A 23142-nucleotide genomic window follows, 5' to 3' on the forward strand; every position below is an offset into this window, starting at 1 on the left:
ATTATTATGAACCGGATTCGAAATAAAATACAGTCTGAGATCTCTGATGAACATTGTGGATTTGTGAAAAACACAGGTACTGGTAATGCAATCTACGTTTTAAGGTCATTAATCGAAAGAGCACTGGAAGTTCAAAAGGACATATATTTGTGCTTCATTGACTATGAGAAAGTGTTCGACAGAGTAAAACATGAAGAAATGATGAAACTGTTGGAAGAACTGGATATAGATGGGAAAGATTTGAGAATAATTAAAAACATCTACTGGGAACAGACAGCAGCCATCAGGGTCAGAAAAAACCTTAGCAGATATGTGAAGATAAAACGAGGAGTGAGACAAAGAAAGGTTACTCACCGTAGAAACGGTGGTTCTTCGAGATGTGTCCCCGTGGGTGCTCCACATTAGGTGTCGGGCTCGCCCGGCGCCGCAGATCAGATCTTCCAAGCAGTTTCTGCCGGACCGCGCATGCGCCGGTGCGCGCCGCTCCCTTGCGCGCTCCTGGCCACGTGTGCGATCCGGTCCCCACCAGCTCCTTGACCAACCGCCTCGGATGCTCCTGCAAAATACTAAACAGAGATCCGAAGTGGGGAGGATGGGCGGGTAGTGGGGCACCCACGGGGACACATCTCGAAGAACCACCGTTACTACGGTGAGTAACCTTTCTTTCTTCTTCGAGTGTCCCCGTGGGTGCTCCACATTAGGTGACTACCCAGCAGTAACCCAAGATAGGAGGTGGGTAATCGGATTATGTGCAGCTTGTCCCCGAGAGGACCGCTGTCGAGAGATGGGTATCCTCTTGGAATACCCTGTGAAGGGCGTAATGTTTGGCGAAGGTGTCATAGGATGACCAGGTCGCCGCTCTGCAAATGTCTTTTAGCGCAACGCCCTTGAAAAAGGCTGTTGAAGCCGCCACCACCCGAGTGGAATAAGCCCTGGGCGTGGCCAGTAAAGGAGTCTTTTTGAGTTTGTAGCACATTTTTATGCAGGATACGATGTGCTTCGAGATTCTCTGCAAAGAGAGACCTTCTCCTTTCGATTTGGGAGCGAGAGAGACTAGGAGTCTATCCGTTTTCCGGAAGGACTTGGTCCTGTCTATATAGAAGGCTAGCGCCCTCCTCACGTCCAGGAGGTGTAGGCGCGCCTCTTTGTTAGAGCTATGAGGCTTTGGATAAAACGAGGGTAAAACGATAGGTTCGTTAATATGAACTCAGAAGAAACTTTAGGAACAAAGGCTGGACGCAGCCGTATGGTTACCGCCTCCTTGGAAAAAACCGTGCAGGGTGGCGTTGCCATAACTGCCGCAAGCTCGCTCACCCTGCGAGCTGACGTGATTGCGAGAAGAAAGGTAGTCTTTATCATAAGGAGGTGGAGGGAAACCGTGGCCAAAGGCTCGAACGGTGGTCCCGTTATCGCATTAAGCACCAGGTCCAAGTTCCACGAAGGTGGAAGCGGTGTCCGAGGGGGGTATAGGTTTACCAACCCTTTGAGGAACCTGGTAACCATGTGATGGGCGAACACCGTGTGCCCTTCCTCTTCGTGTCTGAACGCCGAAATGGCGGCAAGGTGGACCTTTAACGAGGATAGTGAGAGTCCTCCTCTCTTGAGGTCCAGTAAATACTCTAATATCACAGGCATAGGCACCGAAAGGGGGGCTAGCTGTTTGGTAGAACACCATGCCGTGAAGCGAGTCCATTTCTGCTTGTAGGTCTTCCTGGTGGAAGTCCTCCTGCTACTTTCTAGGACTTGCTGCACTTCCTCCGTACATGTGCTCTCTAGGGAGCTGAGCCGTGGATTAACCACGCTTGTAGTCGCAGGCCTTGGGGGTGCGGATGCACTATGGACCCCTGGGCTTGCGTAAGCCGATCCGGCGCCACCAGAAGGGGCATCGGTGGCCGGTCCGACATGCGCAGGAATAGGGGGAACCATTGCTGTCGATCCCACGTCGGGACTACTAGGATCATTCGGGCTCCTTCCCTCCTGGCTTTCTTCAAGACTTTGTGGATGAGCACTGTGGGAGGGAAAGCGTAAAGCAGGGGGCCCCTCCAGGAGATCACGAATGCGTCCCCCAGGGACCCCCGTCCCAGTCCTGCCCTGGAGCAGAATTGTGGGCACTTCTTGTTGTGTTGAGAAGCAAACAGGTCTATCTGGGGAAAACCCCATGAGTGAAAATTCGGTCGTAGCAGATCGGGACGGATCTGCCACTCGTGCGTGAGTGCAAAATGCCTGCTCAGCTGGTCTGCCTTCACATTGTGAGCGCCTGGTAAGTACGAAGCTTTCAACGTTATATTGTTGGCGATGCACCAGTTCCATAACCGGATTGCTTCCGCACATAAGGCACGGGACCGAGCTCCTCCTTGCCGATTTATATAAAACATGGTGGAGGTATTGTCTGTATTGATCCCGACCACTTTGCCTTGTATATGGTCTCGAAAGTGGCTGCAGGCGTTGAACACTGCTCTGAGCTCCAGTATATTTATGTGCAGTGATCGCTCCGTGGAGGACCACAGCCCTTGCGTCACCTCTTTGCCCATGTGTGCTCCCCACCCTATGAGGGAGGCATCTGTAGTAAGAAAAACCGATATTTGTGGTTGGTGGAAGGGTACCCCTGTTAGCAGGTTCTTGGGGTTTACCCACCATTGCAGGGATTTGCGCACCTCTTTTGTGGGTGACACCACCCTGTGAATGGTGTGTGCTGCTGGTTTGTATACGCTCGCCAGCCAGAGCTGCATGCTGCGCATGTGTAACCTGGCGTTCTGCACTACGAATGTCGCTGCTGCCATGTGGCCCAGCAGCTGTAAGCATGTCAGGACCGGCACCGTAGGGCTGAAGGTGATGACTTGCGCGAGGGAGCCGATGGCCCGAAAGCGAGTCTCTGGTAGATACACTCTCGCTGTAATAGAATTTATGCGTGCCCCTATGAACTCTATGTCCTGTGTGGGGTCTATCTTTGATTTTGCCAGATTGATAACCAGGCCGAGCAAAGAGAACGTGCCTGCTGTGACGCGTATCATGCATAGTACCTCCTCCTTCGAGGCCCCTTTGAGTAGGCAGTCGTCCAGATACTGGAATATAAATACCCCGTCTGTGAAGGTAGGCTGACACCACTGCCAAGGTCTTGGTGAAGACTCTGGGGGCCGAGGACAGGCCAAACGGTAGGACCTTGTATTGAAAATGTTCTTTGCCTACCATGAACCGGAGGAATCGCCGGTGAGCCGGATGGATAGTTATGTGAAAATACGCGTCTTGTAAGTCGAGGGCTGCGAACCAATCTCCATCGTCTAGTGCCATAAGGATGGAGGCGATTGTGATCATCCGAAAGCGTTGCTTGCGCAGGTACCGGTTGAGGCCTCGAAGATCTAAGATGGGCCTTCAGCCTCCTGTCTTTTTCTCCGTGAGGAAGTACCTCGACTAGGACCCTCTCCCTTGCAGTTGCTCCGGCACTCTTTCCACTGCCCCTATGAGCATGAGATGGTCTACCTCCGGCTTGAGCCTCGCCACGTGGGAGGCCTCCTGGAGGTGGGGCCTGGGTGGAGGTTGTGGCGGTGGGAGCGACCGGAAGGGGATGGCGTACCCCGTGGCTATGATCTCTAACACCCATTTGTCTGTGGTGATCCTTTGCCGCTGGTCATAGAATGGTCGGAGGCGATGGTGGAATAACCGCTTCGGATGACCTTGTGCGATGGTAGTGATGGCGCAGCCCTGGATCTGTGTGTCAAACTTGTGGCCTTTGGCCCTGCCCCGAGGACGCACGGCTCTGTTGGGAACGTCGCCTGGGAGTTCTGTACTGCTGGTGCTGTTGATGTCGCCCTTGCTCGTAACCCCTGTGGTACTGGGGATGCTGTTGCTGGTACCGTCTTTGTTGAGGGTAGTACTTTTTCTTTCTGTATGGAGGGGTGTAAATCCCCAGGGTCCTAAGTGTGGCTCTTGAATCTTTACTGGAATGAAGGACCGAGTCAGTTGATTCAGCAAACAGCTTCTGCGAGTCGAAGGGAAGATCGACTATCTTTGCCTGCAGGTCCCTCGGTATACCCGAAGTCTGGAGCCAGGACTCTCTTCGCATCACCACTGCCGTAGCTGTGGAGCATGCTGCTGTGTCTGCAACATCCAGGGCGATCTGAACTCCCGTCCTTGAGGCCGCGTAGCCTTCTTGCACGATGGCCTTGAGCACCGGTTTCTTGCCCTCTGGAAGCGAGTCTATGAGGGAGGTTAACCTAGTGTGGTTGTCGAAATTATGGTTCGCTAGATGCGCTGTGTAATTTGCCATTCGCAACAGTAGAGTGGAGGAGGAGTAGACCTTTGTGCCGAACAGCTCTAGCTTCTTGGCATATTTGTCTGTTCCCCCTGTCTTGAATTGAGATGTCTTTGATCTTTGTTGCGACGACTCCACCACCAAGGAAGTTGGTTTTGGGTGGCTGAACAGGAACTCCATGCCCTTCGCCGGCACAAAGTATTTTTTTTTTTATCCGCTCTCTTGTGGACAGGCGGAATGGTCGCAGGGGTCTGCCATATCATAGTGGTGGACTCCAAGATTGCGTTATCAAGCGGTATTGCTATTTTGGAGGAGGCCGGAGGTCTCAGATTTTTGAGGAGCTTATGGTGTTTCTCTTGCACCTTTGCTGTCTGGATGCCTTGCGTGAAAGCCACCCTCTTAAACAGCTCTTGAAACTGTTTGAGATCGTCCGGAGGATGGACGTCCCCCGGGTCCGTAGCCTCGTCTGGGGAGGAGAGCAAGGAACCACTTGGGTACGCCTCTCTGGACCCTTCCGGTTCCTGTTGGTGATGGTACATCCGCTCTCTGGAAGCTTGCAAGGGAAAAATCTCGGGGTTTCATAACCAGTTCCCCCTGAGATACTTGAGTCTCTGTCCCCGTTCGCGATTGCCCTCGGGGATACGGGACCGTCTGTGGGGATCTTTCCCTGGTAGATTGCCGGTGGTGTCTATGCCCCGCATGATAGGGGCGACCATGGCAGCATGGGCACTGCTCTTGGGAAGGTGACCTAGACCACTCCCTTGGTGCATACCCTCTGCGTCTGGGCGAGCGAGATCGTCGAGAGACCTGGGACACTGGAGAGAGCGATTTGTGATAGTACTCCAGCGGCTCAAACCCCAGGAAGGGTGAAGGTGGTCCCAGCCAGGGCGAGGCTGCTTGTAAAAATGGAGACGGGGGCTCCGGGTAGGCTAGGGGGGACCCCTGCCTCCTAGTTGGAGTCTGAAGCATGAGCGGGGGGCTGAGAGAAAGCACTCTGCAGCCCTGTCTGGAGAGGGGCTGCGGTGCCTTGTTTTGTGTGCAGCCTTCCCCCTCCCTTGAGGGGGTAGCTCCGCCCCCTGACGTGTAGGGGATCTTGGCCCCATCCGCGCCATGCTCGGCATGCTTATGGGCGGTGCTGCACAGGCGGTGTCCTCCGGTGCCTGCAGGCTGCATGCCTGCGCACTCTGCACCGCCGGTTCCCTGGGGTCGGTGCAGCTGCTTGCGGTGCCGCCGGTACCGGCGCTTGTTTAGCCGCCGTCCTGCCTGCGGTGCGGGGCGGCTGTTTGATTATTGGAGGCTGAGCCACTTCCACGTGGCTCTCCGTGCCGCCGCCGATCAGCTGTTGCTGCGGCTCAGGGCTGTGTGCTCCTCCCGTCCCGCTCGCTGTTGCTGCTGGCAGGGATCGGGCTGGGGAGACTTTCCTCCGTTTTTGCGCTGATGGGGTGAGGGAGGCGGCATTCCTTTTATGGGCCCCGGAGGATCCCTCCTGCTGCGGCTGCTCTGGCACGTCTGGCTGGAGGGCCTTGTCGAAGAGCAGCATTTTAAGCCACATCTCCCTGTCCTTCCTTGCTCTGGCTGTTAATTCTGCACAGAAGGATCATTTCTGCGTGACATGGGACTCCCCCAGGCACCTTATGCAGTGACTGTGCCCATCAGACGCTGGCATTGCCTCTCGGCAAGACTCACATTCCTTGAATCCTGAATAGGACATTGTTGGTGAGTCTTTCAGTTGTTAATGGGGTACTTATCACCTTCTCTGTGCTGTTTTCCCCCTCTCCGATAGCCTGCCGCGGCAGGAGGGCTAATGGCCCTAGGCTCCTGGCCTCCGGTGCTCCGCTTGTTACTAGGACTGGACTGAATGCCGTCCCGCTTGTTGTTTCTTTTTTTTTTTTTTTTTGAAAATAACAACAACTGGCTAACTTAACAGTAGCCTAAGAACTTGAAAACTTTAAAGAAAAACAGTTAAAACCACTGAATATGCTAACTTGGCCATAGCCTAGTCGGATTCCGTCTGCAGCCGACAGCGGTTAAGAGGAACTGGCGGAGACCGGATCGCGCACGTGGCCAGGAGCGTGCAAGGGAGCGGCGCGCACCGGCGCATGCGCGGTCCGGCAGAAACTGCTTGGAAGATCCGATCTGCGGAGCCGGGCGAGCCCGACACCTAATGTGGAGCACCCACGGGGACACTCGAAGAAGAAGGTTGTGTTCTTTCACCTGACCTCGTTAACTTATACAGTGAAAGAATAATGCACAAAATAGAAGGTCTGATAGGATTAAACATTGGAGGATGTAACAGCAACAACCTGAGGTATGCAGATGATACTATTGTAATAGCAGAAAGTGAAAAAGGTCTTCAGGAACTGGTTAACTTTGTCAATAAAGAAAGCAAGCTGAAGAGACTCAAGCTGAACATCTCGAAGACAGAAGTAATGGTTATTATGAAGACGAAGGTACTGACAACATGTGAGGTACTAGCAAATGGAACAGTTCTTCGTCAAGTGACTAAATTCAAGTACTTAGGATCATATATCACATCTGATGGTAGGTGTTTAATTGAAGTGAAATGCAGAATCACTCAAGCGAAAGCAGCATTTCAGAAAATGAGATGCATTCTCACAAACAGATCTGTAGCATTGGAGATTAGGAATAGTGCTGAGATGTTATGTAAAACCAGTCCTCATGTATGGATGCGAATCATGGACTATCATAAACAAGATGAGAAGTATGTTGAAGCCACAGAAATGTGGTTTTAAGAAGGATGTTGTGCATCTCATGGATGACCAAAAGGATGAATGAGTCTGTCTTAAATGAAGCCAACAGCAAATGAACACTGTTAAATAGGATAAGAACAAGGCAGGCAAAATTTATAGGCCATATAATTAGAAAGTCTGCACTTGAAAATTTAGTGACAACAGGAAAGTATAATGGAAAGCAACGATGAGGTAGACAATGTGAGAAAATATTGTATAGTATTACTTCATGGTTGCATTGCCACAGTACTGTGGAGATGCTCCAGAACACTTGTAATAGACGGGGGTGGAGGGCCATGATTGCCTATGCTAATCAGCATGGCACAAGTGAATTAATGAATGAGATGACGCTGATTTTACTGACAACGTTACCCTCCTTTCAGACCGATGCGAATGCATGGAAGAAAATGTTGCAACACTAGACAAAATGAGCAGCAATGAAGGGTCCTGTGGCACCTTATAGACTAACAAAAGTTTAGAGCATGAGCTTTCGTGAGTTAACTCACTTCTTCAGATGCTAACTCACGAAAGCTCATGCTCTAAACTTTTCTGTTAGTCTATAAGGTGCCACAGGACCCTTCGTTGCTGCTACAGATCCAGACTAACACGGCTACCCCCTCTGATACTAGACAAAATGACTGGACTGAGGATTAACAAAGGGAAGAACAAGGCAAAGAAGATCAACCAGTCCAAAAACACCACCACTACACTGGGAGGGAATGAGCTGGAAAACGTTGAGCAGTTCAACTAATTGTGGAGTATTATGGGCAAAGACAAAGGAACAGACAAAGATATCAATGCCAGAATAGGGAAAGGAACAGCTGCATTCAAGATTCTTCATCCCATATGGAGTTCACAAAGAATATCTGCGAAGACAAAACTAAGTATTCAATATAAATGTGAAGAGTGTGCTCTTGTATGGATGTCTACTAAAAATCACAAGCCACAGACATTCATAAACAGATGACTGAGGTACATCCTTCTCATCAAATAGCAAGACTTGGTCACAAGTGAGAAGCCATGGAACAGAAGGGGACAAGAACCACCTGATGTTCAAATTAAGAGAGATAGTGGGGATGGATAGGCCACACTATCAGAAAACCATCATCCAGCATAGTCCATCAAGATCTCAAATGGAACCTGCAAAGAAAACGCAAAAGAGGAAGACCTCAGACAATGTGGAGAAGATCTACTGAGACTGAAGGACAACCCCTGGGGTACTCCTGGGGTCAGCTAGAAGTTTTGTCCCGGGACAGAGTGAAGTGGAGGAGATTTGTAGATGACCTATGCTCCACCCAGAGTACAAGGGTTTAAGTCAAATAAGTCGATCCAGAACTCTCTTGCTCAGCAACATCTGTAATCCAGCATGATTTTAGTTAGCTGGACGACCACTTATCATGAGTGCGGCCAAGTTTCCTGTGGTCCCATAAAGTTGGTTTACAGCCACCAGTCCTGGCTCTCAGCATTCTGTGCTGTTACTTAGCTCTAATTTACCCCTAAATGTCTCCTAAGAGTCTAGTAAGCAGTGAAAGTGTTGGTAATGTGCTCGATAATCTTCACCTCCTATGGTCCAGCAAATTCTCTCGTCCGGCACTGATAAGGTCCCGAGGATGCAGGACAAGAGAGATTCAACCTGTACAAGTTTCAAAAACATGCCTGTAGATTTTTCATTTTTGTCTAGCTAATTTTGTGGTTTCTTCATATTTGAACATTACATTCTACGTATGAAAAACAGACATGGTTATTTATTAAATCAGCTGTGCAAATGAAGAAAAGGCCTCAGTGAAGGCAAAGCAAACCGGAATTGAAAAAATAGAAAAACAAACACCAACTTCAAAGCATTTCAGCAGCAAACAATGTAAAATCAGTAACACTGGTAACATGGAATATGTTTTATTCATTAAAAGAAGCTCTGAGATTAGAAATAATTGAGTTTAATAATTAAAAAACCCAAATACTACTGTGGGAGTTTCTGTAAATCTTGAATCAACCTACAACTCTAAATTATTTGAGCAGTACTTTAAGTTGAGTCCATATTAATAATCCAGGAAAGTTCGGTGCTAAATATAACATAGTAGAATAATGTTTAGGCAAGCACTGGAATTTAATGGACTTGTGAATTTAAGTCATATATATGGCTTTCAAATTATTGCTATTCAGCAAAATCATTAATATACAAACTACTCCCAGTCAGGAGCTAAATCCAACTAATCTTAAAGTCTGTGAAGTAAACTGACACTGTAGATATCAATAGAAGTACTTGTGTGAGTAGAACATGAAGGATATAGCTCTACAGGGCTGTGTCTACACTAGCTCCCAATTTCGAAGGGAGCATGGTAAGTAGGATGTTGGGAGATTACTAATGAAGTGCTGTGGTGCATATGCAGCACTCCATTAAGCTAATTCTCCCCTGTGGCAACTTCGAAGCGGCAAACTTCGAACTTCCGGCTCGCGTGTAGCTGCAGCTCACCCGCAGGTACTTCAAAGTGCCCAGGCTACTTCAAAGTCCCTTTACTCCTCAAAATTTTGTATGTAATTTTGTAAAATTTTGCAGCTTCAAAGTTGCCAGAAGGGAGAATTAGCTTAATGAAGTACTGCATATGCACAGCAGCACTTTATTAGTAATCTCCCAACACCCTACTTACCATGTTCCATTTGAAGGTGGGAGCTAATGTAGACACAGCCCAGGTGAAATTCATGGGGAAACATACTCAGAATTAAATTTGAATATATTCAGTTGGCTGACATCACTGCAAAATTGAATTGTTCAAGTACTAGATCTGAAAGAAAAAAAAATCAGTTAATACAATTTGAAAAAATTATGGATACAAATTGCATTAATTCCTGTACATTTTTGTCTTTTGTTAAGTATGATTTTATTTGAGAGATCATCATCAAGGAGTGTGGTTGAACTGGCTGTGATAACATAAACCCGAACAACTTCTACAAACTCTCCTAAGCATAAACACTTGAATTTTTTTTTATTGCAAGTAGTTCAACTACACCCTCAATTATCTACTAAATATAGTCATATTTAGGTAAAATGAATGCCTTGGTCAACGGGCACAAAACAGACATGAAAACACTCCAGATCCACAAACCAGTTAGTCAACATTTTAATGGAATGGGGCATTCTGTCAATGACCTCAAGGTATGGGTGTTACTGAAGAGACATTGTCGCACCGTTTTGGAAAGAGAAGTGTACGAGCTGACTTTTATATTCAAATTCGGCACATTAACACATGGTTTAAATCGTGATGGGAACTTTCTGAGTCACTATAGGGGCTCGTCTACATACTTGGCTCAATCTAATTCTTGACCTTCCCCCCCACCCCTCCACTCTCTGATTTGCTCACCTTGATTGTCTTTTTCTGATTTGTCCTCCTTGCTTGCTGATTTTGGTTCTCTGTGTCTTAAATATTGAGTCTGTTCTGGTCTGGCTATGGTCTGAAGAAGTGGGTCTGTCCCACGAAAGCTCACCTAATAAACTATTTTGCTAGTCTTTAAAGTGCTACTTGACTGCTTTTTGTTTTGACATTAGATTAGGTTGACTGCTATCATATGGAAATGGAAACAATCTAACTGATGTTAAGGAATGTTATATTTTCATTTTAATATATACAGTTTTGCCTACTACTCCTCATTAAACCGAATCTTAAGGCTCCAGAAGAGTTCTTGCAGAGCTCTACAATGGTGTAGGCCATTGCAAACTCAAAATTATGTATCTGTTCAGAGAGGGGACTGGGTCCCGCTGTTGCAAATTGTTTGTGTCTAAATTAAACTAAAAATAAAAAGTTGACAATGACCAGAAAAACAGAAAATTAAACTGCAGAACCAATAAATACAAGTTTAAAAAGTGTACAGCAAGTCAACATCAATAGTATTGTTCCTTTGGCTATAAAGGAAACTAAGCCAGAGGTATAATTTATGTGGCTTTCACTCCAACCTTCAAAACTTCAGATGTTTTTCCATTCATTACTCTTTCCAAAACTGCCCTTCACATAAATATCTCTGACACCAATAAACCCAGCAGCTCAAGAATTACTCAATTATTGTACATAAGCACCATGTCTTCCTGGGCAAATTAAACTGATACACTGTATACTTACACACTCAATTTTCTCAGGATCAGACAGCAGTGCTGCTCCCATACCTCCCTGGGGAAACACATGCCAACAGAATAAATTATAGACTGGACACATTAAAAAAATCACTATTTTCTTCATTTCCTAAAAAGTACATTAGTGACTGAAAACTACAGCAACACTAAATCCTCTCATACATGAAAAATGCTCTCACACAAGCTTTAACTACCATACAATACTTAAAAAGTATGGTACAAAGTTACTTACACATCATTTACTGGTGTGGCTACAGAAGTATTTTCATTTAAAAAAGAATCTACATTCGAAATCTAGGTGAAAGTGCATATCTGCACTTATTTGGTGAAATAAGAAAACATTCTTGCTAGAATGTCAGCAAATGAAGTCACAACAGTTTTGGGAACAGAACACTGAGAAGGATTTTGTTGATGTTCTTGCTTTTGTCACATGGGCTGTGTCTACATTACAAAAATTACTTTGAAGTTGCTGAATTTGAAGTACAACTTCAAAGAAGAGCATCTACTCACACCCTACTTCAAAGTTAAACTTCGAAGTAAGGCACTTCTCCATTCCCAGGAATGGAATAAGGACTTTGAAGTTGGGCTCCCCACTTAACTTTGACGTAAGGGAAAAAAGAGTTACCTGTTCCGTAACTGGTGTTCTTTGAGATGTGTTGCTCATGTCCATTCCAATTTGGGTGTGTGCTGAGCGCATGCCCAGTTGCTGGAAGCTTTTTGCCCTAGCCAGTAGCTTTAGGGTCAGTGTGGCGCCCCTTGGAGTGGCACCCGTATGGCCACCCATATATGCACCACCTGCCCCGACCCCCACTCAGTTCCTTCTTGCCGGCTATTCCGACAGAGGGGAAGGCGGGAGGGTTTTGGAATGGACATGAGCAACACGTCTCGAAGAACACCAGTTACGGAACAAGTAACTGTCTTTTCTTCTTCGAGTGATTGCTCACGTGCATTCCAATTTGGGTGAATGCAAGTCAATGCCTAGGAGGCGGGGTTGGAGCCCCGAAAGTAGTGCAGGACAGCCCTGCCCACTGCAGCGTCTTCCTGTGCGTGCTGCGTAACTGCATAATGCGCTGCAAACATGTGAATGGAGGACCAAGTGGCCGCTCTGAAGATGTCCTGGATAAGGACTTTGGCCAAGAATGCCGCAGAGGACACCTGTGCCCTTGTAGAGTGCACCCTGATAGGTGGAGGGGGAACCCCCGCCAGTCTGTAACACTCACTGATACAGGCTACTATCCAAGAGGAGATCCCCGGAGAGGAGACTGGATGCCCCTTCATCCTGTCTGCCACTGCAACGAACAGCTGCTGCGACTTTTGGATGGGTTTGATTCTGTCCATATAGAAGGCCAATGCTCTCTGGACATCCAAGGTGTGTAAACTCTGCTCCCTAGGGGAGGCATAGGGCTTTGGGTAAAACACCGGTAAGGTGAAGTCTTGGTTAATATGGAAAGTGGAGACCACCGTAGGCAGAAATGCCGGGTGGAATCTTAGTCTAACCTTGTCTTTGTGGAATACCTTATAAACTGGGTCCACCATCAGGGCCCTTAGCTCTGACACCCTTCTGGCTGAGGGAATGGCCACCAGGAATGCCACCTTCTAGGTAAGCAACAACATAGAACAAGAGGCAAGAGGTTCAAAAGGGGGAGCCATCAGCTTAGACAAAACCAAATTAAGGTCCCATGTTGGCAGGGGGGCCCGAACCTGTGGTTTGACTCTTTCCATTCCCTTCATGAACCTCTTTACCACTGGGTCTGAGAAGACCAAGAACCTCCCGTCCCCTGGGTGAAACACCAAAATGGCTGCCAGGTGCACCTTTAGGGAGCATACTGACAGCCCCGTCTGGCTTAGAGCCAGCAAGTAATCTAGGACACATGGTATTGGGGCCTATCCCAGGGACATCCCCTTTTGGGTGGCCCAAATGGTAAATCTTTTACATTTGACCACATATGCTACCCTTGTAGAGGGTTTCCTGCTGTTCAGCAATACTTCCCTGACAGGTTTGGAGCACGCCAGCTCAACCGGTCTCAGCCACGGAGCCTCCATGCTGTGAGATGCAGCACTTGGAGACTGGGGTGCCACAGTCTCCCCTCCTCCTGTGTCAGCAGGCCCGGGCGCAGCGGAAGCGTCTCCAGGGTGTGAGTGGACATCTCCAAGAGGGTCAAGTACCAATGTTGTCAAGCCCAGGCTGGGGCCACCAGGATTACTGACTCTTGGTCTGACCAAATTTTCAACAGCGTTTGGTGTATGAGTGGTATCAGTGGAAAGGCGTACAGCAGTGGGCCCGACCAACGAATGCTGAAGGCGTCTGCCCAAGAGCCTGCACTTCGGTTCTGGTAAGACCAGAATGTCCTGCACTTGGCATTGAGATGCGTGGCAAAGAGGTCTACCTAGGGATGTCCCTACCTCTGGAAAACTGAATTCAGTACTTCTGTGTGTAATGACCACTTGTGATCCATGAAGGACCTGCTGAGTTGGTCTGCCAGAGAGCTGTGAGTCCCAGGCAGGCAGAGCACCTTCAGGAGAATCTGGTGCTGGATGCAGAAATCCCAAAGCACGAGGGCCTCTAGACACAGGGTCAACGAGTGTGCACCCCTTGTTTGTTTATATAGTATATTGCTGTAGTGTTGTCTGTGCTGACTGCAACACAGTGCCCCTTCAGCTGAAACACTTCGCACGCCAGTCAAACTGCTCTGAGCTCTCGCATATTCATGTGGAGATGAGCATCAGTCTTGACCCACAGGGCCTGCATCTGGCAGTCCCCCAAGTGTGCTCCCCAATCCAGGTCTGAGGGATCTGTGACTAGGAAGAGGGAGGGTTGTGGGGGATTGAAGGGTACTCCCATGCAGACTGACCCGGCTTCTAGCCACCAACGCAGTATTGTCAACACTTTTGCAGGGGACTATGACTAACTTGTCTATGTTGTCCCTGACAGGTCAGTATACGGAGACGAGCCACATCTGAAAGGGTTGTATTCATAACCTGGCATGCTGGACTACAAATGTGCATGCTGCCATGTGCCCCAACAATCTGCAGCATCCCCTGGCCATTGTGGGTGGAAACCTTATTAGGACTTGGATGCAAGACGCCATCGCTTGGACCCTGCTGTGTGGCAGAAACGCTCTGGCTTGCTCTGCATCTACACACGCACCCACAAACTCCATAACTTGAGTCGGGGCTAGCACAGACTTCACCTCATTTACTAGGAGGCCTAACATGTCGAATGTTGCTCTTATTAGCTGTATATGTTTCGACACCTGTCCTTGTGACCGACCCCTGATCAGCCAGTCGTCTACATACGGGAACAAATGCACTCCCCGCCTGCGTAGGAAGGCTGCTACTACTGACATAAATTTGGTAAAGACTCTCGGGGCTGAGGAGAGTCCAAACGGAAGGACTGTGAATTGATAATGGTCCTTCCCTAGCACAAATCTGAGGAACCTCCTGTGAGGTGAATAAATTGCTATATGGAAATATGCGTCCTGTAAGTCAAGAGCGGCAAACCAGTCCCCTCGTTCCAGCACTGGGATAATTAATCACAGGGATATCATACGAAACTTTATCTTTTTTACAAATTTGTTCAAGTTTCACAGGTCCAAGATTGTCCTCAGCCCCCCTTTCACTTATGGAATTAGGAAATAGTGGGAATAAAATCCCTGTCCCCGGAATTCCTGGGGAACGTCCTATATAGCCCCCTTTTGGAGGAGGGTTCCTACCTCCTGTCTGAGAGCTATCTTGTGAGAGGGGTCCCTGAAGAGGGATGGGGAAGGGGGTTGCGAAGCGGGGTAAGAAGAAAATTGGATAGCATATCCCTTTTCTACTGTGCTGAGGACCCACTGGTCCAAAGTTATGCTGCACCATGGGGTTAGGGGATGGGGATGGCGATAGGCAGAGTGAAAATAAACACTGGACTGGAACTATGGGGGTGGCTGGTGCATCGCTCCTGACCGCCCCATCAAAATTGGTGTTTGGGCCTGGGTGGGGGTTTAAGGTGGCCCTGGTCCTGTGTCTGGTGACCCTGACGCCTCCTATTATGATGGCCCCTTCTCCTGTTCCCATCCTGTTGTTGTTGGGGGGGAACTGTCTGAACTGGGGCCTTGGAGTAAAATGCCTTCTCTGGGTCGCTGGTGTGTATAGACCCAGTGAGTGTAGTGTGGTCAGAGAGTCCTTCATACCATGAAGTCTCTTATCATTTTTTTCCCAGAATAAGGAGGGACCCTCAAAAGGGAGGTCCTCAATGGACTGCTGCACCTCCTGTGAGCGTCCCAAGACCTGAAGCCATGCCCCCCTTCTCATGGCTATACCTGAGGACATGACCACAGTGGCCGCATCGGCTGCATCTAGGGCAGCCTGCAGTGCTGCTCTGGATATGAGTCTCTGCTGTGCTACCAGGGCCGTAAATTCTGGCTTGGAGTCTGGTGGGAGCAGTTCAGCGAATCGGTCCATGGAGCTGGCCATATTGTACACATACCTACTAACCATGGCCTGCTGGTTAGCAATTCTCAACTGTAGGCCACTTGTAGGTAAACTTTTCTACCGTACAGGTCTAGTTTTTTGGCATCTTTGTTTTTGGGGGAGGACCCTTGAACCCCCTGCCTGTCCCTGTTGTTCACAGCATCCACAACAGGGGAGTCAGGGGGAGGATGGGTGAACAGATGTTCGTTTCCCTGGGCTGGGATAAAATACCAGCATTCATTTTTCCTAGCCGTGGGCAAGGCTGAGGCTGGGGTTTGCCACGCTGTGTTGGCAATTGTCTTTATAATGGGCAGTGCCCCTCTGGACGGTCCAGACGTTGAGAGGATGTTTGTAACAGGGTCTATTTTGTCCCTGACCTCTTCCGCCTGCACCCCCAGACTCTGGGAGACCCTCCTCAATAGCTGCTGGTACACTCCTCCATCCTCCAGCACTGGGAATGTGGAGGATCCAGCTAACGCCTCATCTGGAGAGAACGAAGATGAGGTCAATATACCCACCAAGCCCACCAGTGCGGAGGGTGCTGACACTTCTACTTGAGTCCCCGGCACCATGGTCTGTGGTGTCGTGCTCGGTGCCTGGGGTGGAGGGCCCCCTAGTGGTCTGTGGTATGGCGCCATGAAGACAGGGCCACTCTGCACCTGGGACAGCACCAATTCCGTCACTGCCGGTGCCCACTGCACCACAGTTTCCAGTGCCTGTAGAGGCAGCGGCCATGCCTGGGTCGCCTCTAACTGTCCCGGTGCCGATGTTGGTGCCGGTGCTGCCGCCAGTGCAAACAACTCCACCTGCTCCTTCAGCAGGGCTCCCACAAAAGCTGTCTGGGCCAATCTCGGCACCTGAGGGGTACCAGGCACCCTGAACAGGAATTCTGCATCCCACCCTTGCACCTCATGGATCGCCCACAGGGTCCAGAAGGGCCATTGTGGTGCCCCTTAATGGGGCCTTTTCCACTCTCCTTCTAGGGAGTGTCAGGAGTGGTACCAGTGCCTGCTGCATCGGGATGACCTTGTGACCGCTCCACGCCGAGCTGGAGTAAAAGGTCCGATTCCAATGCGGACCCCAACGCCGATGACCATAGTGGTGCCAAGGGTCCTGTACCTCTCATTGATTCCTGCGGGCTCTGTACCGTTTGCATGGTGCTGAACGTTTGTTGGGGTCCCACCAGCATCGGGAACCATGCCAGGGTCCCTGGAGCAGGGGTGATGAAGGCTCCCGGTGCAGCATTTGTAGCGGCACCACAAATTCCAGGAGGCCTTGTGCAGCACTAAAGGCCTCCGGCATCGAGGGCACGCTGGGAGAGTGCAGGCTCCTGCCTCGCGCTGGAGTCGATGCCCGCACTTCATGACCTCGGTCACAGTGTGATCTGGCGGACTCTCCTGATGCCTGTCTTTGCCCTCCTCTTGCTTGGAATCGACCCCGGTCCTATCTCTTCTTCTTACGAGGCACTAGGGACTGGCTCTTATGGTGCTGGGCAGCGCTAGGCCTCGAGTCCTTCTCTCGGCGCCAGAAGCCCTCTGACAGCACTGACGGTGCCAGAGCGTTCTGCACCAAAGATGCGGCGCTCTGCATTCCCGCCGAGATGCTGTCCGGGCACAAGGCTGACTCCATTAGAACAACTTTCAGCCTTTGAGCTCTATCTTTTAAAGTCCTGGGCTTGAAGGCCTTGCAGATAGACCAGTGCACCCAGAGATGAGTCTCACCAAGGCAACCCAGACATGCCCTATGTGGGTTGCTTTTGGGCATAGATTTGCCACATTTTGAACAGCTTTTAAACCCCGGGGAGCCAGGCATCCCCTGGCGCCAAGGAGATAAAGACCCACCTCGGTTTACTTGGTGCTAAAAGGCACTCTTTACCTACAAAGATAACTATCTCAACTATTTACAACTAATTAAAACAGTAAAGGCCACCAGCGAACTCTCAACAAGAGTTAAGCTCCCAAGGGTGGTGAGAAGGAACTGAATGGGGGTGGGTTGGGGGATGTATATATGGGTGGCCATATGGGTGCCACTCCAGGGGGTGCTGCACTGACCCTAAGGCTACTGGCTAGGGCAAAAAGTTTCTGGCAACTGGGCATGTGCTTGGTGTGCACCTAAACTGGAATGCAGATGAGCAATCACTTGAAGAACGTGTGTAGGCTCTGCTGGCTACTTCTCTGTAGTGCCTAACTTTGAAGTTAGTTCCTTGTGTAGATGCATCCAGGGTGTCTGTATGGGCCTAGCAAGGGTTAAAGTGAATTTTTTTTAAATAATTGAAGGTACGCATCTCCTACAACTGGAAGGGACCTCAGTAGGTCATCTAGTCCAGTCCCCTGCCCTCTGGGTAGGACCAAGCACCATCCCTGATATCTACTTGCCCTAATTGGGCTTGTTGAGGATTGAACTCATAACCTTGGGTTTGAACAGGCCAATGATCAAACCACTAAGTTACCCCTCCCCCGGTCTTGAGAAAGGGCTGAGATTGTGAAGCAAGCAGCTGAGTCATGTATCAGCTAATTAAGGCCCAGCTCAGGGTCATATAAATGACAGTTCCTGGAACCCTGGAGGACAGAAGACTCTTGCTGTGGGCAGGAGGGACTTGGTTGCCGGAATAGCTAGAGGCTTCCTAACATACAGCAGGGCTGGGGGAACTCTGGCCAGGCAAGATCCCAGGCAGCAGGGCTTGCAACAAGCCCTAAAACAGTAGGACTGAAGGGAAGCAGCCAGCATAGGAGAAGGCAGCAGGTTCAAAACACCTTGCCAACGAGGAGGAGCCATTGCAGTTTGCCCCTGAGAAAAGGGTCTAGATGATGAATAGCCAGGGGTCACTGAAGCAAGTTGTGTACTACTGTTCAGGAGTCATTGAGAGGAGAGGAGCCAGAGAGAGTAGGAGCACCATGGCAGACCAGTACCCTGAGGGAAGAACACTGTGGTCTCAGCTGGACATGGGACCTGATAAAAGGCAGTGGGGAACCAAACAGACAGGTAATAGTGGATGAGAGATTGGTCAGAAGAGGGTGCCCTAGAGCAGGGTTTCCCAAACTTTATATAGGTGTAACCTGTTTTTTAGTACCTTTTTGGCATCCCAAAAATATAAATGCATATAAAAAAAATGAAAAATGAATACATTTTTACTTAAGTATTTTATATCAAGATGTATATTATTATTGTGAATAAATAATGAAGTGCCTAACCTTTTGTTATTACCTTAATTACATGGGAAAATATGAAATGTACCAAATTAATAGGATCGTGTGCAATAATTTGTATATTTTCTAAGGACCGATATTTTTTTTTCAAGGACGAATACTGGGCCACAGACCACACTTTGGGAAATGCTGCTCTAGAATCAGGAAGAGCTAATTTGGAAGTGACCAGCAGGAGACAGCATGGCAGCGAGTCACTCCTGGTCACAGTTTTCTATTTCCCTACCAAACAGACAAACTCCAAAATCTGTATCTATGCCCTATAATTGTTTTTTAATTCCTAGTACAGTGATAAATTTCATGCATGTGTTGTCCATTACATCACTGAATTGATTGAGAAGTCCTAACTGGTCTGAATACTGTCTTCCACACTAAGTACTGACAGAAAAATCAACGAAGGGTCCTGTGGCACCTTATAGACTAACAGAAAAGTTTTGAGCATGAGCTTTCGTGAGCACAGACTCACTTCTTCAGAGCATCTGAAGAAGTGAGTGTGTGCTCACGAAAGCTTGTGCTCAAAACTTTTCTGTTAGTCTATAAGGTGCCACAGGACCCTTCGTTGCTGTTACAGATTCAGACTAACACGGCTACCTCTCCGATACTTGACAGAAAAAGGAAGTGATAGAACCAAGCTACTAGTCTAAAAATACAAATGTTTTCTCCTCTAATTTGGATGTTCTTCCATGATCACCCTGTTCATATATACACAAATTCATCAAGCTGTAAGTGTTGACATTAGGTCTCTGGGGAAAATTCTGGACAGAATATTCTTCATTCAGAAAATGACAATACAATGAAATCAAAATCAAGTACATGTTGACTGGCAAAACTTCTACCAGAAGCCGACCAGGTTTTCAGTTTTTTTCCTGCTGTTTTGCCAGTACACCAAAACAAGCTATCGAGGAGCATGCCGTTTTTTTAATGTCCTGAAAATGACTTTCCTTCCTGCAATGTTTTAAAATATTTTGGTCCTTTTGTCATTAGAAAGATAGGCAAGTTTGAGAAAAAAAGATTGCTTAGTTAAGTTTTAGAAAAATTAAGATACAAAGAAAATACTGAGTAAAAGGAAGTAGCACTGAAAAGATTGGAATGCAGCTCAATGATGTAACTTACTTATGTAACTCAATGATGCACCATTGCCAAAAATACTGTGCCCAGAAAATATCACCTTATTTCAAAAACACAGCAGGAATTGGCAGGGGGGAGGATGAAAGAAGGGTAATATAACTAGAAAATAATCACGAAAACAGAGACAGAAAAGATTAGAACTGTTTAAAGCACTCTACAGGCACATGAAATAATGTATCATAGAATCATAGAGCTGGAAGAGACCTAAAAAAGCCACCAAGTCCAGCCCCCTGCCCTAGGCAAGACCAAACCCATCAGATCAGCCCAGCCAGGGCTTTGTCAAGGTGAGACTTAAACACCTCCAGGGATGGAGACTCTACTACTTCCCTGGGTAAACCATTCCAATGCTTCACCACCCTCCTAGTGAAAAAGCTTTTCCTAATGTTCAACCTGGACCTTCCCAACTGCAACTTGAGACCATTGTTCTGCGTTCTGCCATCCGTGACCATTGTGAACAGCCTCTCTCCAGCCTCTTTGCAACCTCCCTTCAGTAAGTTGAAGGCTGTTATCAAGTCCCCCCTCAGTCTTCTCTTCTGCAGACTAAACAGTCCCAGTTCCCTCAACCTTTCTTCATAGGTCATATGCTCCAGCCCCCTAATTATTTTGGTCGCGCTCCCCTGGACCCTCTCCAGTGTATCCACATCCTTCCTATAACTGGGGCCCAGAATTGGACACAGTACTCCAGATGTGGCCTCACCAAAGCTGGATAAAGAGTAACAATCACTTCTCTGGATCTACTGGCAATGCTCCTCTTGGTGCAACCTAATATGCCATTAGCCTTCTTGGCTACAACAGCACACTGTTGACTCATGTCCAGCTTCTTGTCCACTACAACTCCCAGGTCCTTTTCTGCAGAACAACTACCAAGCCAGTCGGACCCCAGCTTGTAACAATGCTTGGGATTCTTCCAGCCCAAGTGCAGGATTCTGCACTTGTTTTTATTGAACCTCATCAAATTTTTTGCAGCCCAGTCTTCCAACTTGTGTAACACACTCTGGATGTTATCCCTACCCTCCAGTGTATCTACCTTTCCCCCTAGCTTAGTGTCATCCGCAAACTTGCTGAGGGTGCAATCCAACCCCTCATCCACGTCACTGATAAATATGTTGAACAGAACAGGACCCAGAACCGAACCTTGGGGCACTCCACTAGAAACCGACCACCATCCCAACATCGAGCTGTTGATCACTACCCGCTGGGCCCGACCTTCTAGCCAGCTTTCTACCCATCTTACCTTCCATTTATCCAATCCACATTCCTTTAACTTGCTGACAAGAATATTGTGGGAGACTGTATCAAAAGCTTTGCTAAAGCCAAGATAAATCATATCCATTGATTCTCCCCTATCCACAGAGCCAGTTATCTTATCGTAGAAACTAAACTGTATGGTATAGAGAGATTCTGATCTAGCTTCTCATTATACCAGGCTTGGGGACAGTCAAAGAAATTGAAATGTTCAAAAATAATAAAAACAAGCATTTTTAGCAGAATACATAATTTTCTAACAGACTTCTTTGTCACAAGTCTGCCAAGAGTTTAGCAGAATTCAAACAAAAGGATTAGACATTTATACAGATGAGACTATCCACAGTTACAACATAGATGAAACATAAACAATATAAAACAATATAAAACATACATAAAACATAAACAAGCAGTCCTGTAGCACCTTAAATTAACAAATATTTTAGGTCATGCACCTTCCTGAATAAGATCCACTTCTTAAAGTAACAGCTACCCCTCTGGGTCTGCATGTACACTACAAGCTAAAAATTGATTTAACTAAAATTATTTTATTAACACTGGGTTATATCAACTCGATTTTAAGTATCCTCACCTTCCCACATACTCTCCACAAACTCTACTTATTGCTGCCACATGCAGGTTGCCAAAATCAACTGTTGCAGCAGTGTATTGTGGGAAACTATCCCACAGTTCCCTGAGCCCCCTAGCATTCTGGGTATTTTCACTGGTGCAGCAGGGGAAAATAATGCCCCACTAGTGGCTGTGGGTATCTGACAATGTCTTCGCACTTTTCATTTCCTGCATTTCATTTCCGTCATTCCCCTGCCCTGTTAACCAAATGTCCCTTCTTCCAGGCAGAATCTGGCTTGCTTGTATTAGAGATGTGCTTTTGACAACTGATGAGAGGGGAGGGGTAGTAAGATGCTTGGGAAAGGTTAGAAAAAAGATTTCACGTTTCCCAACCGATAAGTTTTCAAAACGGGATGCAAAAGCACTGGATCTCTGGAGGCGTGGATCTGGATTTAGACCTCCTGGCAAAGAAGATCCTCAGATCAATAATTTTGTCTCAAAGGCCAGACACTCTAGTGACAAATTTGAGTGTGCCTGAATGACAGACCTACAAGCTGCTGTGCAAACATCCTTGCATGCACTCCTTTCCAGCCAGCATTCTACTTGGCACACCAGCAGGGAGCCCAAGACTCCCTGAGCCCTCAAGGAATCATACAGAGGGTCCCAGGAGCCAGCCTGCCGCATCAATAGGCGGGTCCCTCCTGGACTGGGTGAAAGGTGTTGACCCTCCTGGACCTGTGGGGTGAGGAGGAGCTACACCAAGACCCCAAGGTGAAGTGGTATAATGCCCAAGCCTACGCCAGATGGCTACTGCCTTGGCGGAATCAGGTCACCCCCTGCTGCAGCATGGAGGAAGTCCAGGAGAAGGTGAAGGAGGTCCAGCAGGGTTAAATCTGTGCCCAGGATGCTGGCCGACACTCTGAGGCAGGACCCACCACCTGTATCTGGATTTAGACCTCCGGGCAAAGAAGACCTTTAGAACAAGAATCACGTCTGCAGAGGGAGACTTCCCTCTGACAGACAAAAGACCCCCGACTACACACAGCCTCCAAAAATCATGACTGCCCAGGGAGAATTCTCCCAGGAGGTTAAAAGACCCCCGAATAGCAGACAGCCCCCCAATATCCAAGCTGTCGATGGAGATTTCCCCTGGCCAGCTACAGAACCCTCACTGCACGCAAGCTACCCCTCACAGCATGTCCTTTTATTAGTTCGGGGTCAAGCCATGTAATGTGGCTGGGCACAGTAGAGTTTCAAACTGTGTGGCGCCTCCGGGGGAGGGAAGGGAAGGGATGTGAGGGTCAGGACAAAATGTAAACTGATGAAAAGAAGTTTCTGGTTCAAGCACAACCCCCACCCACAAACTACCTGGCACATGGTGGGGGCGGGGGAGGAAGGGGCAGCGTCTGGTGCCAGGCAGCGCAG

At 48.2% G+C, this 23142-nt stretch overlaps 1 protein-coding gene across 6 annotated transcripts in view; it reads right to left on the minus strand.

Moving 5' to 3' along the window:
• DUS2 (dihydrouridine synthase 2) overlaps positions 1-23142 on the minus strand; it is a 133101-nt gene that overhangs the window by 57072 nt on the left and 52887 nt on the right. For all 6 annotated transcript variants that reach the window (XR_012647444.1, XM_075008538.1, XM_075008537.1 and 3 more), the window contains one exon: positions 11109-11152. Coding sequence is in view for 5 of the 6 variants with exons in the window: in XM_075008538.1 (XP_074864639.1) it covers positions 11109-11152 (44 nt within the window). In the remaining variant the exon portion in view is untranslated. The remainder of the gene's footprint in view (positions 1-11108; positions 11153-23142) is intronic.

This window comes from Carettochelys insculpta, chromosome 14 (genome assembly GCF_033958435.1).
Source record: "Carettochelys insculpta isolate YL-2023 chromosome 14, ASM3395843v1, whole genome shotgun sequence".
Taxonomy (NCBI): Eukaryota; Metazoa; Chordata; order Testudines; family Carettochelyidae; genus Carettochelys; species Carettochelys insculpta.